Source organism: Sus scrofa, chromosome 1 (assembly GCF_000003025.6).
Source record: "Sus scrofa isolate TJ Tabasco breed Duroc chromosome 1, Sscrofa11.1, whole genome shotgun sequence".
NCBI lineage: Eukaryota > Metazoa > Chordata > Mammalia > Artiodactyla > Suidae > Sus > Sus scrofa.
The window spans coordinates 27753814-27768584 of record NC_010443.5 but is presented as its reverse complement, the minus strand read 5'-3'; the positions used below and the strand labels follow the sequence as shown (position 1 = coordinate 27768584).

At 41.5% G+C, this 14771-nt stretch overlaps 1 protein-coding gene across 24 annotated transcripts in view; it reads right to left on the bottom strand.

The window, feature by feature from the left end:
• The window catches only part of MAP7 (microtubule associated protein 7), a 176734-nt gene that overhangs the window by 14170 nt on the left and 147793 nt on the right, over positions 1-14771 (bottom strand). For 13 of the 24 annotated variants that reach the window (XM_021072589.1, XM_021072597.1, XM_021072628.1 and 10 more), the window contains 5 exons: positions 14335-14448; positions 9421-9572; positions 3492-3607; positions 2877-3160; positions 458-680 (listed from right to left, as the gene is read on the bottom strand). In XM_021072589.1, coding sequence (XP_020928248.1) covers positions 458-680; positions 2877-3160; positions 3492-3607; positions 9421-9572; positions 14335-14448 — 889 coding nt within the window. The remainder of the gene's footprint in view (positions 1-457; positions 681-2876; positions 3161-3491; positions 3608-9420; positions 9573-14334; positions 14449-14771) is intronic. The other 11 variants (XM_021072649.1, XM_021072611.1, XM_021072614.1 and 8 more) reach the window with 1 other exon arrangement.

Genomic DNA, 14771 nt, shown 5'->3' with positions numbered 1-14771 from the left:
GAACCTCCATATGCTGTGGGTGTGGCCCTAGAAAAGACATAAAAAATAAAAAAATTAGGTAATGAGGAAACACTGAGATGAGAGATGTGTGAAAAAAATTCAGACTTCGCAACTGTACCTCTATTGTGGTTACACTTATGCAAACGTGTGTATGTATATATTTCTGCATGTATACACACCCATACACTGTTCACAGAGATAGTTACTGAAATCTGGTGAGATAATGGGTGTTGTGTTTTTTTTTTTCCGTTAAACCTTTCTCCATTTATTTGGTTGCACTGTCATTATAATAAGAAAATGTGACTTAAAAAAGTCACCTAGTTGTCAGAGGAATACCAGGTAAGAGTAATTCTGAAACAACTAAGAGATTCACCCTCAATGCTACTACCACCTCTCCTCTCTGAAGATTTAATTCAGGGTACCCCTAGGGTGCCACTGAGCCGTGTCACTCCTTTACCTTTCGAGCTCTTCCTTTTCCCTCTTCTCCCTTTCCTCCTTCTCTCTCTGCTCCCGGGCCAGTCGTCTCTTCTCAGCTAGCAGCCTCGTGGCCTCTTCTGGGTCGGTGGTGCCTGCAGAGGTCTTGGGAGAAGCGCTGGCAGTCACGGTGGATGATGGGGCTGGGGCTGGACCTGGGGCTGGACCCGGGGCCGGGCCTGGGCCTGGGGCTGCTGCTGGAGCAGCTGTACAAACAGGTACAAGGAGAAAACCAGTTGGAAACAGAAGCCAACGAACAAAACAAAAACTAGCATCCCCCACATGTCAGGCCTAGAATTCATCATTAGAAAAGCAAAGGGAATGTTTATTACTGTGCATTCTCACGGTTTCACTGTATTCTATCTGTAACCGGGCAACGGATAACAAAAAGCTGTGTGTGTAAGCGAGACATCCAAAGCCGACACTCTGTCACCAAGTCTTATTTTTATACAAGTTAAATCAGTTAACATATAGTGAATGTGTACCGAGCGTAGAGCCTTATGTTAGGTTCTGTGGGAAGTTATACCTGGACTGAAAAAGATGAGCCCTTCCATTTGCCTTTCATTACATTAAAAAAAATCCCTTCTCTTTAGTGACTAAAGCCTTTCTGTGACCATTCTCAGTGTCCCTGCCACAAGCCCAGCTTCAGACTGGGAAGATGACATCCTAGGAAGAGGTGCCTCTTGTTGCCCCAGAGCTGTCTTTAGGTCTGAGGGGCCAGGTGCTTCAGGAGCCAGCCCCGCCCTGCTTCCAGACCATAGGTCTCCACTGCCCCTCCTCATGCCAAGAGGGGAGCAGGAGTTCTCTGACCTTTTTCAGATCCAGGAAAATGACCTTTGAGGCTGGTCAGCACGGAGGCCCCATAGAGGCACCATGGTGATGTGTGCTCCCGGGCACCTGGCCACTCCAGGCCCTCCTTTCAAGATATGCATTTCTCCTCCTGCTCCCATCAATCTTTCTTTGCCCCCAGGACACTCTCAGCCCTTTCTCTTCTCCCTCTTTCCATGGAGTCAACCCACTGTCATTCCTAACCACATTCTCATTGGTTTTTTTTTTTTTTTTTTTTTTTGGCTTTTTGCCATTTCTTGGGCATATGGAGGTTCCCAGGCTAGGGGTCGAATCGGAGCTGTAGCTGCCAACCTACAGCAGAGCCACAGAAACGCGGGATCCGAGCCGCGTCTGCAACCTACACCACAGCTCATGGAAACGCCGGATCGTTAACCCACTGAGCAAGGGCAGGGATCGAAGCCGCAACCTCATGGTTCCTTGTCGGATTCATTAACCACTGCGCCACGACGGGAACTCCTCTCATTGGTTTTAAGTCATCTATCCTTCCTCTTCAAGGTAAGTCTTCAGGAGAAAATTTCTGAATGAAGACAATTTGCAACAGGATACACTGAATTTCTAGTTCCAGGTGACTGTAAACTTCTACTAAATAACATCTGGCTCGCCTGGTACAGATGAGATCTACCAGGTCTTTTGCAAAAAATTCTGGCTTCTGTCAAGCACATAGGCAAGCCAGTGGTCCTCAAACTCCAGTGGCCACAGGATAACTGTCTGCTCTGTTTTATCAAGCAATCCTGCACGGGAGTCAACAGACAAGCTTAGTATCCTTCAGAGTTTTTGATCTACTGCCTGTTCACACTTGATAGGTTTGCGGTAGGGCCAGGGTTCTATACTTTGAAACATTATAGATGTGGTGGTTTAAGGATATTTGCATAAATTCTTTGAAAATCTTCCCTTTAACAAGTGGAGACTAGTCCCCTCTACTTGAGTGTGAGGTGAATCTAGTGGCTTGCTTCTGTGAAAAGTATAAGATACCGTGGGTCCCCTGTGAGTCTCTCCCTCAGATTGCTCACTCTGGGAGAAGCCAGTAGGGCTGGGCACATTGTGAGGACAACAAACAACCCTATGGAGAGGTTCAGGTGTGCCAGCAAAGGAAGGCCGCCTGCCGCTAACCCTGTGTGCGAACCCTCCTCTAACAGCCCAGTTCAGCTGCTCCCAAATCCCTAACCCACGACTCTGTGTGATAGGTTTGTTGTGGCTACAAGCTGCAGCATTTGGGGATAATTTGTTACAAAGCAATAGATCATAAAATGATTCTGATGCAGGTGCTCTGAAGACCACATTTTGTTAAACTACTGGACTCTGACATAAAAGGAATCCTTATACCTGAAAGTAGACACTGGCTCTGACAATAGGGTTTGAGATGCACAGTTGTTTCCTTATATATAAGAAAATTATACTAAGAAAAAGGTCCTAAAATTAGCCTTTAGAGTGAAATTTCCAAGTCCCCAGTAAGGAAATGAAAGAAGGGAGGGAAGAGCTAAGTGCAGGGGAACAGGAGGACTGAATAAAGAGAGCCAGCAACCCACACGCCACCCAAGTCAGCTGACTCCTACCAGGGGCAGCCTCTGGTTCGACAGGTGTCGTGTCTTCAACTGTGGCTTCTTCTACCTTCACTAGGGGTGCTCTGGCCTTTAGTGAGGACTCATTGGCAACTTTCTGAGGTTCCTTGTCGGGGTCTTTTCTCTCAGGTTCCACTCTGACTTCTCTCTTGATGGGGCGGATGTTGCCAGGGGAGGGGGGCCGAGCCTGAGCGGGGGCAGCTTTGACGGATCCAGGAGGCGCGGAGGGTGCCGGTCTGGGTGTGCCAGGCAAATGGGGAAAGGACTTGGATGGGAGCCTGGGCAGCAAACAAAGAGAAGGAGGCACATGAAGAGAGAGGCTTGCCAGAACCTTCCTTTCCCAATGCCTCTACCATGCAATAGCCTTAGAGTACCCATGTAAACAAGGAATGAAGATATTTAGCTGTATGAATGTGTCTGCTATGTGGCAAATACAGAAATATTCACTTTAGAGGCTCCTTCCAGCTTACTTTTTTCTTCCTTTAAGGTAAAATGTTACTCCCTAAGTGAGGGACCAACAGTGTGGGGACAGTCGTTTCCTTTCAGAGGACAGATGCTACCAATTCTCTAACAGGGAACGATGCAGCCAGCCTTTTGTAGTTCACTTACCAAAGTCGGGAGGAAGCTGGTGACCTGGCTTTGGGATGAGATGGAGACAGAGCCCTTCGGGCGCCGGATGTGAGGTGGAAGGGTATGTTCTCTCTCTCCCTCTCTCTTTTATAGCCCTAAGTTCACAGAAACACAATAATTAGATTTTTCCCTGAGCAGGACAATCACATTCACAATACTCAGCAGTGGAGCTGCAATCCATTGCTTGACTTTTTGGAAAACATCCAACCTTTGCCATCTATACCCATTCCATCCCAACAAAAGGCCTTTATTAGGTTAAAATTGAACACTGTAATTGAATTAACACAATCTGACACTAATAGAAGGTTCTGGATGTGTGCTCTAGACTTTCACTTGTAAAAACACAAAACAAAAACACACTTTTAGAAAGTACCTATCCTTTGTATCTAAAAATTACCTCGAGCAAAATCTTATGGTCTGGTGTAGCCAAATGTCAAAATAAAGGTCACTTCCAGTTTATTCCCCCTAACTTTATCTAATTCTTTAGTATTTTTTTTTCACTATAACTTGGTCCGTTTTTTTTTTTTTTCATTTATGCTGATTTTACAAATAAGTCCTTCCTCATCTAGTGTTCTCTTGTCCTTGAAGGAAAAATCAGGTTCAAGGTGAGGAATTTTAGCTATTTTTAGTTTACTTCATTAGCTATGAAATTGAAATCAGAGGGTGGGCCAAATCATCAGCCCTCCTCTAACTGCATGCTGGGAATTCGGCTAGAGAAATGATGTATTTTCTAAGTTGAAATAGGCAAAAGGACACCCAGAAAAGTTGCGATAGTCTCAAGTCAACCAAGAGAAAAGAACAAGGCACAGGGCAAGCAAGCAAGCAAGCCTCAGTCCATGTATCTGAAACATGGCCGATCACGTTCTGGGATGGGAATAGGTGGTCGCTGGAGGCACCTGTGTGCCTATCACTTGTGCTTATCACTCCTTCACTCTGAGGGATCCTTGCAGGAAAACAGACTGAGGGTGCTAGGGAAGGGGCAAAACATCATCCAGTCTCAGGGCCAATAAGCTAGCAGGTACCTTTCTCCTTTTCTGCCTGGCTCAAACATCAGCTCCTTTCTTCCTTCCCTTCCCCTTTGTTCCCTCCAACATCTCTTCTAATTGCTTCTCTCCATTTTCCTTAGTAGAATCCTAATTGACAGACTGGGCTATAGATGAGGGAAAAGCATCTAAGTGGCAAATAATACTCAATGTCTCCTCAGAATTTCTAAATAAAATAAATGAAGGATGGGGCAGGAACAAGTTTCACAGGGTGTGTGCCAGCTCTGTGTCACTTGCGGCTGCATGACCACCCTTTATCCCCATCTCTGGTACCAGAAGGCAGGAGATGGAGTATCAGAGAACAGCTGGGGTCCTTGGGTAGCAGAAGCAGCAGCCACCATATGGAGCCCCCTTGACAGGTGTAGAGGGTGGCAGTTATGCCTCTGGCAGATCAGTCCCCAGAGTGGAAGGCACAGCGCTCTTCCCAAGAGAGGAGCTAGGGTTAAGTACCTTAAGCTGCTTTTCTTTAACTTGGCTAAAGTCAGATCAAGGGGAGATCTGAATGGGAAAGTGAGTCAGGAAGAGTAATGAGTGATGTAGAGGATTGGGGGACTAATTTCATCTATGTGTTGATAAGACAGGCATCTGGGAATAAACTTACAAAAAAGTATGCTCCTCGGAGTCTTTTATTTTTATTTTTCCTGTTAAAGTGCTCACTGAACCCATTCTTTCCTAAAACTGACCTCCCTTTAATCACCTTTAGGGAATAGGGGGAACAGGCAGGAGCTGCTTGGAAAAGTGCTCAGTATTTGAATAACACCCTCCTAGGGAGGTAGATCCTTTTACACTCCTTACTCTTTCAAATGTCTTTCAATTGGTCTTATACCCAAATACCTACTTGGGTACTGAACATGTAAAGGTGCCCCGTTTCTCATTCTGATCTGAGTTAATAGCCAGCAGTCTGTACAATAATCTTTCCTGTTAACACTCTCCACAAGGCTAAGGTGGAACACATACAGCAAGCTGTCCATGTCAATGGTCTGGACAACTTACCAAGAGGACAAAGACTTTAATTTTACAGTTAGGTTTAGAATACAAACAACCCTCGAGGGATACAATATGACAGATATTCCAAGGCAACGCTGTCTAAAAGAACAATGATAATAGAAATGTTCTGCATCTACACTGTCCAAAACTGCAGCCACTAGCCACATCTGGCTACTTGAATTTAGATCTAAATTAATTAAAATATAAAGTTCAGTCTCATGAAACATTTCAAGTGCTCAATAGCAGTCATTTGAATTTAGATCTGAATTTATTAAAATTAAACTGAAAAGGAAATTAAGAAAACAATTCCATTTAGTATAGCATCAAAACAAAACCAAAAAAAAATAGGAATAAACTTTAGCCAAAGAGGTAGAAGATTTCTACAGTGAAAACTAGGAGGCAATGGCTGAAAGAAATTGAAGACACAATTAAATGTTCATATACTAGAAGACTTATTAAGATGTCAATACTACCCAAAGCAATCTACAGAATCAATGCAATATCTATCAAAAGCAATGTCATTTTTTTTTTTTTTCAGAAATAGAAAACTCCATCCTAAGCTTATATGGAAATTCAAGGGACCATGAATAGACAAATCAATCCTGAAAAAGAAGAACAAAGTTGGAGGCCTCATACGCCCTGATTTCAGAACATGTTACAAAAGTATGGTATTCAAAACAGGATGGTACCAGCATACAGACAGAAAGAAATCCTTGTGCATATGGTCAAAGGGTCCTTGACAAGAGACCAAGACCACTCAATGGGGAAAAGACAGTCTTTTCACAAATGGTGTTGGGAAAACTGGATATTCACATGCAAATGAATGTAGCTGGACCTTTACCTTACACATATACAAAAATGAATAAAGACATAAATGTAAGACTTAAAACTATAAAATTCCCAGAAGAAAACAGGAGGCATCATGATATTGGATTTGGTCATGATTTCTCAGACATGACCCCAAAATCACACACAATGAAAGCAAAAATAGATAAACAGGACTACATCCAACTTAAAAACATCTGTACATCAAAGGATACAATCAACAGAGTAAGAAGGCAACTTACAGAATTGGAGATAATATTTGCAAACCATATATATCTGATAAGGGATTATTAGCCATAATATATAAATAATTCCAACAAAAAATTAAAAATTAAAAAATTAAAGATTAAAAAATGAACAAAGGACTCTGACTAGCTATTCCTCCAAAAATGACGTACAAATGGCCAACATATAGAAACCATACAGACCATTTCACTGACCATTAGAGAAATGCAAATCAAAACCCTAAAGAGATATCATCTCATACCCATTAGGCTACTATTTAAAAATAACAACACCCCTCTCCCCAAAACAAAAACAAACAAACAAAAAAACAGGTGTTGGTGAAGATGCAAAAAAGTTGGAAGACCTTGTACCCACTGGTTGGGATTTAAGTAAAATGATACCATCACTATGGAAGACAGTATAGAAGTTACTCAAAAAATTAAAAATTGAATTACCATAAGATCCAACAACTGAGTATCCAGCCAAAAGAACTGAAGGCAGGATCTCTAAGAGATATTTGTACACCCATGTTCACAGCAGTGCTATTCATAAGAGTCAAAAGGTGGAAGCAACTCAAATGCCCAGCAATAAAATATGTGTATGTACATATGTTTGTGTATATACACACATATATATGTACAGATACACACAATGGAGTATTATTAGCCTTAAAAAGAATAGAAATCCTGTCACATGCTACAACATGGAAGGATGGACCTTGAGGACATGATGCTAAGTGAAATAAGCCATTACAAACAGACCAATACTGTATGATTTCATTTATATGAAGTATCTAATGCAGTCAGATTCATAAAAAACAGAAAGTAAAAATGGTGGTTGCCAGGAGCTAGGGGAGGAGGAAATGGAAAGTTGCTATTTAGTGGGTATGTAGTTTCAGTTTTCCAAGATTTTAAAAGTTCTAGAGGTTGGCTGCACAACACTGTAAATATACTTAACTGTACTGCTGAACTGTACACTTAAAAATGGTTAAGATGATAAATTGTGTTATATGCTTTTTGTCACAATCAAAAAATTTTTTAAAAAAGAAAAATTAAAAATTTTTCCTATCAGTCTCATTAGCCACTTCTCAAGTGCTCATCTGAATTTCACAGTGCAGCTCTGGCGTATAAATAATTTGTGAGTTGTTTTCTGGCAGTAGGTACTTGTCTAAATAACTAAAAAGAGGGGAAAGTGCAGCCAATAGATCAACTACATTAAGAGGAAGCCACTTAAAAAAAAAAAATGGTGAGAAAATACAGGTTGTGAATGATGTGATGACAAATCCCTTTCATTGAATCTGTTGGCCAAGGGTTGGCTCTCATCCTTCCTTCCTGGGTGTTCATTTTTGTTTTAATCCATAACAAGGTATCTTTCCTTTGGTAAATGCTTTTCCCTATCCATAAGCATCCAATGCTTGGGCCAAAGTTCTGCTTAACTATTGCTTTTTGTCCACAGCTAGGATCTCTGAAGTACCAGTGTGCTAATGACGGCAAACTTCCCAGACATCAGAGGTAGTTTCACCTCTGGCTTGGAGGGCTGGAGGTCTGACCCAGTCACGAATTAAACATGGATTCCTGAAAGCCTGAAGGGCTTGAAAGAAAACTGCCTGTAGGCAAAACCATCAAGCTCTCATAACCTTTGTATTATCCTCCAAGGTCTAAACAAAATCCTTTTAAGTGTCCATCAGCTTTATGAATTTTAATTGCTCTGAGAGGTTAGGACTGGAAAAAATTGTTCCAGCTTTTCATTAAACAGGTCATGCTATTGACAGGCAATGAGATCTTCGGGTTGATTGGGGAGCCTAAGACTAAAACACAGTGTCTGAAGAACACAGAACCATGTCTACACTTTTCAATGGCTACCAAATAACACAGTTTAAAATGAAGAAGAGATTATTGGAGACATGCAAGTGACCTTACTGCATTTACAGCATGATGAAAATTAATTGTAGCTCAGCCACCTGTAATAACAAGTGCAAATTATATTCTTCACTTGCAAAACTTGAGTCTAACACAGCCCAATAGCCTTTTAAGAATTACTTAGCAAATAACTAATGTTTTCAAAATATTCTGCCACTAAATTTTAAGATTTGGGCCCTGACAGGAATTAGTTAAACAGACAAAAATTCTCTATCTTGCTTCTTTTTTTTTTTTTTTCCTGTCTTTTCTAGAGTTGCACCCGTGGCATATGGAGGTTCCCAGGCTAGGGGTCTAATCGGAACTATAGCTGCCGGGCTACACCAGAGCCACAGCAACGTGGGATCCGAGCCAAATCTTCAACCTACACCACAGCTCATGGCAATGCTAGATCCTTAACCCACTGAGAGAGGCCAGGGATGGAAGCTGCAACCTCATGGTTCCTAGTTGGATTTGTTAACCACTGAGCCACGATGGAAAGTCCTCTATCTGGCTTTTTAAGTGAACCACATTTTGAGGTCAGCCAGCTTTTGAATATGGTTGGTATAAATGCAGAGGTAGCAGTCCAGGTCCATTTCCCTTCAAAGGCTTTCTCATTTTCAAAAATAAAGCGTGCTGGCCTTGCACTTACTTGTATGGAGGCACTCATATGGCATTTCAGCCACTCAGACATGCTCGAACAAAGAAGAGTTTTCATTTTCAAATTCAAATTTTCAGGGGGAGCAGAATCCCCAAGTGGAGAGGAAGTGTGGGGACAGTACCACTCAGGCAGCCAGATTCAAGACTGGTGGGATGGATGGGAAGATGGATGTTGCCATTGCCTGCTCTTACATCCACAGTGCACCTCTGTGAGGTGTCTGCTCTGCACCATAACAGCACAGACTCGCCAGGCTGCTCCCAACAGCTACTCACCGCTGTGCCGTGAACAGTCCTCCTTCGCGCAGAGCCCTCGGGTGGTGTTACAAAGAATTTTGGTCGCTCCATCGGATTTCTAGAATGTGCAGCTTTGTAGGGCATGATGTTGATGGGGCTGCAAGATGCTGAACGAGGACAAATGGGGATAACTAGGGTGCAGGTGATTGTTTTACACACAAGAGTGCCAGAGGAGCAGTTGAAGGAAAGCCAAAAGCAGGATCAGGAAAAGGAGCAAAGCGGAGATAGAGAGAAAAGTAGGGAGAAGATGTTATTACCTAACGGTGTCCAGAACCATCATACTCAACTCTCCTCACGGTCCTATCAGTTTACAGTGTGTCCAAAAGGAGGGCATGTCCAAGTGAAAAATCTGGAATATATAAACTATTTGGCTATTTAACTACTGATTAAAGAAACAGATGTTACGCCAGTAATTATAGAAAGCAATAAACAGATGGTTCTGGTAAAACGCTACATTAGCGACAGATAATTTTAAGATGAGGATTGTTTATAATCAGATTTTTTCCTAGTTAGCTGTAAGATGGAACAAAAGGTGGAAAGACAGCAGGCAAGCAGGCAGGCAAGCACAATACACTCCAGCTATCAGCTATCTCGGGAGTAAGTAAAATTCAACAGCCAGTGGGGGAAAAAAAGCGTCTGAATTCTTAAGATGTTAAATGACCAAGTCTTACAGGTGTTAGACTTGTTACAAGAATAACAAATAACTTCTAGGAAAAAAAATCTGTAAATGTTTTAGCTATTTAAATGCAAATCAAATGCATGCTTCTGGGTTTTCCCCGAAAGCCAAAGGCATTTGATGGTTCATAACAAACAAGCAGCAGAACTTATGGGGAAATGGAATGTCATCATTTAAAACAGTGAATAGAACATAGATATGTTAGAATTGCCCAAAATAAAGTTTAATCATGAAGAGCTGTTACAGTTTTACTCAAGATGGAATATTTTTTAAAAAACACCATGTCCTTTCTGATCATTCACCTTCAAAGGAACCTTGTCATTAAGTAATTCTGAGCAACAATGGGTTTAAAGAAATTCGCATAATACCACATAGCTATTTAATATGTGGGCACTAAGGTTCACCTTCAGATCTCATCCAGCAATCTGGTTTTCCAGCAAAAAAATGAGACAAACATGTTTACTGTGGGGAATACTATGTATTTAGACCATGTTATAGAATGACTTTACCCAACTCTAGCTGTTGCAGCAACCCTTTAAAGAGACTGTTGCATCAACTGTATATAATAGTATTAATAAATTAAAACTCAAAAGTTCACAAGACAAATTTAAGGTAATCGTAGTTTCGGAATTATAGTTAAAAATACTTGTCATTTTGGTTTAAACTACAGAAAGTCCTCAGATTGCACCTTATTCCTTTGTTCTCTTTTGTTACATGCCTTGCAGCATCTTCTAATTACCACTGCATGTCAAGGCAGCAGATAGACTGGAAACTGTACTCGCTTTTCCCATCATCTGAAAACAGAACTCTGTTTCTCTGATAAGAAAACTCTTTGCATTCCTTTCCATTCTCTTTAAAAGAATGTGTCTTGGAGTTCCTTGGTGGCCTAGTGCTTAAGGGCATGTCACTGCTGTGGCTAGGGTTCCATCCCCAGCCTGGGAACTTTTGCATGTTGCAGGTGTGGCCAAAAAGAAGGAATATGTATCTCACTTGCAATCTGACATAAAGCTTTGCTTTAGATCTTAATGGGGAAGGGCATTTTCTTTGTGCTGTGATGGAAACCCTCTCCTCTTTTGGTTTCTGATTACATGGAAAGCTATTTGCTGTTTTCTCAAGTGCGACAACAAAGCATTGCACTTTTCAGACAAGGAAAGAGTTCATCCTTGCAAATCTCTTCCAAGCCAATCAAATGCATTTAAAGAATATCCTGGCACAAGGCACTTCAATGGATTAGTGATCAACAAAGGCACATATTGCCCAGGGCACAGCTAGAGGCCATTAACCTTGCTCAAGAGTCAAGAAACCCCAGTTAATAAGCCCTACTCCGAGGCCATGGGTCTGGCTGACATTGAGAAAGGAATGATGCACAGAAATATGTTTTTTTTCTTGAAAGTAATAATTTCAAGTGGCATCTATGGAGCACTTCCTGAGACCATCCTGGATGTAAGCCAGTCGCATCATGCCTTTGGCTAGTACTAATTAATATTAAGTAGCCTCTGGCTAGTGCTAATTAATATTAAAGGAAGAAAATATCCTCAAACCTACCTAGGGTAGTGTATACAAAAAATTTCAAATTTAATTGTTCAAGAAACATCATCTGGCTAATTCTAAGGATACTACACTTCATGGAATTCATTGTTGTTCTTAACAGCCATTATTGAAAAATCTGATACCTTTAAATCAATTATTTTAATAATCTTGCCCTTTGGAAGAAAGAGTAAGAGCAATATATAGTTGTGATTTTGTTCCCCCCTAAAGTACCCTTCATGTCCCAAAGTAGTGTTATTAAACATAAAATTTCTTTTACGGAATTGTCTTTGAAGAAAAGTCCATAATATCTGTATTTCTTTCTATTCTTGGTAGCAAGTGTGGATTAATTTGACTTATTCAATGTTTTCTATGTGAATAATGGCTGCAGAGAAAAGATAATGCAATTCAAGTGGTTGGAGTACAGCAGAGAGAAAAACTATATTGTAGAATAATATTAACAACGTTTATTGGGTACCTGCTATGTACAGGTACTATTCTAAGCTTTTTACTGTATTAAATGTATTAACTCATTTAATCTTGAGCTCTAATAATCACATGTATCTTAAAAAAAAAAAAAAAATGGGCAAGGCAAAAATCAATCCAAAGCAGTGGCCACAAATGAGACATATGAGACTTTGATTTCCAATTTTCAACTGCTCTTATTGCTTGTTCTGGGAGTTTGCAATCACCAGACACCCTAGGGGTATGGACGGCTGTTTGATCTGCTATTGTAACCCTGGCTCTGGATGTAGGTCATCCTCTTGCCAATGGCAACTGGATTGGAGGTGAACTCAAGGGACAACACTAAAATGGGAAGGAAGAAGGATTGAGGAGGGCAGATGGAAACATGTAAGTGATGGGAAAAGTGTTTCTGACACGATAAATGTAAGACGACATAAATAATTTCAAATGGAAAATTTTAAAACACAACAGTTTGGGTTCATTAAACAAATTGTATCAATGCAATAATAGGTGACACTGATCTAAGGAATGTATTAATAAAACAAGCAGCTCAAGTAAAGGCTGTGTATGCACTGCTTCACACTACAATTACAAAAATATATCAGTTCGGGAAAAGGAGAATGGAAAAGTTGCAAAGAAAAAAGAGCCAGTTAGCAGATTAAAAAGCACCTTGACCGAGCATAACGATGAAGGAAGGTGCAAGTTAAATGGGTGGAAAATGAGGAAATGGTGTTGGAAGAGACTAGAGGAAGAGCGAAAGAATTGACAAAAGTTAGTGATGACAGAAATAGCAAAGAAACCCAATTTTTTAGCTGTGAGGCAGTCCTTTAGTGTGAAACAACATACAATGTGGAGGTTCAGAAGCATGAGAGCCACAGACTACTTAGAACCTATAAACAGGAAGGAATAGCAGCTCTAAAGGTTCATCAATTAGCTGGACATAAAAGGTTCCATCATTTGTACAAAAGTATGACCACATGGGTGACTGTCTTGATATACACTGTACTTCCTTCCTCTAGAAAAACCTCTGATGCAGTGAGAGAGCTGACAGGAGAGTTACTTTACAGGATACCCAGATCAGTGTGGTCCAGCTTGCTGAATGCACAGCTGTACCCAGAGCACCACTGTGGTGCTGAGAATGGAGGGTAAGCATGTTTAAGATCTAGGCCACCAGTGTTCTAAGTGGCTCTGGTATAAGTCACTTATTGGCAATGCTCTTGGTTCCCACGGGCAGGTGGTGGGATGCCAGCACTTGCTTTCTTGTCTCCCTCCCTGGGGTACTACTGAGAACTCGGGTTGATAACAGCTCATTGGGCACCACAGAGGAAATACATAAAACTGCAAGGAATTATGATTTAAAAAGAGGGCTGGTGCACATGAAGAGGCTTGCCGAGGCAAAGCCTTTTGAAAGGGCTTATGAAGAGGCTATTTCCTACGTGCCAAAGACAAGAGCTAGTTACACAGAGATACTAATTGTGCCCAAAGATATTTGGGAGAATCTAAATCAACTCACCATGAGATGCTGTCCAAAGCCTAGTATGTATCTTTCTTCCCAGGAAGGTATAGACTCTATACTAACTTCTCATTAAACTAATTGGCTCATTCGGGCATGTTTTACATTTCAAAAAAGTAGAGGAATTACACCTAATTATAATAACCAGTTCTTGGCACATTTTATATTTTCAAAGTGTGTAACAAATAAGAACACTGTAATTAGCCTTCTCCACAACTCTTAAGAGTTTTGAAAAGGTGCTATTCCTCAATTACATATAAAAGACTAGCACAGGGAGCCACATTATGAAACGCTATGCTTAAACTGGCTTGTGCTGTCATTTTCTTCCCAAGTCCACAGTTTAGTATTAAATATTAAATTATTTCTATCTTTGATCACCTGCTCAGATGCAGGGGCAGAAAGAAAGCTGGGTTAGGGATAGGATGTTCTGGTAATGTTATGAACAGACAGAAGCCTCTGAGGCCATCTGATCACAGGGAGGGGCATCCTTTGTCACTGCCTGGCATCTGGTGTCCAGATAAGAGGCTAAGAGGAAACCATACCAGCAGCATGAAACCAACACCAACAGACACATTTCCAAAGCCATTCCACCGAGAGGAGAGAACACACAATGGGAAAAATTGAGATGTGATTAGATGAATACAGGCAGCTCAGAGATGCTTCAAAAGGAAGACTTGATCTCACCAAGAAAGATGCACCTTGACAGTTTTACCTGTATCTCCAGACAAGGCAGCTGTGCTTTTACTTCTGGCCAGGAACGAATGTGTGGGCGTCAGCAATCTGTTAACCACGCTGCTCTCCCATGGGCTGAGCTGCAGGCGGCGAGCTAAACGTCACCACATAAGCATGATGTTAGAAGCATTCTTTCCAGGGGCAAACGGGTGCAGGGCATCACTGCTCTCTCTTCCCCACACCCGGTCCTTCCAGAGAGACCAGGCTGTCTGGGGAGAAATCTGGTGGAGAGTCAGGGCAGGCAGGACTCTGCTCAAAGGAACAGCTACTCCACAAGGTTGCCTTTCTTCAAGATGTTAAGTGTGTGGCAAGCTCTACTTTAGTTTCTGGACACAAGTTTTGCTAACCACCCTCCTTTGGAGTCAACAGGTAACAGAAGAACCATTTCAACTGTGGGTCTGGCCCATTTCTCTGAGT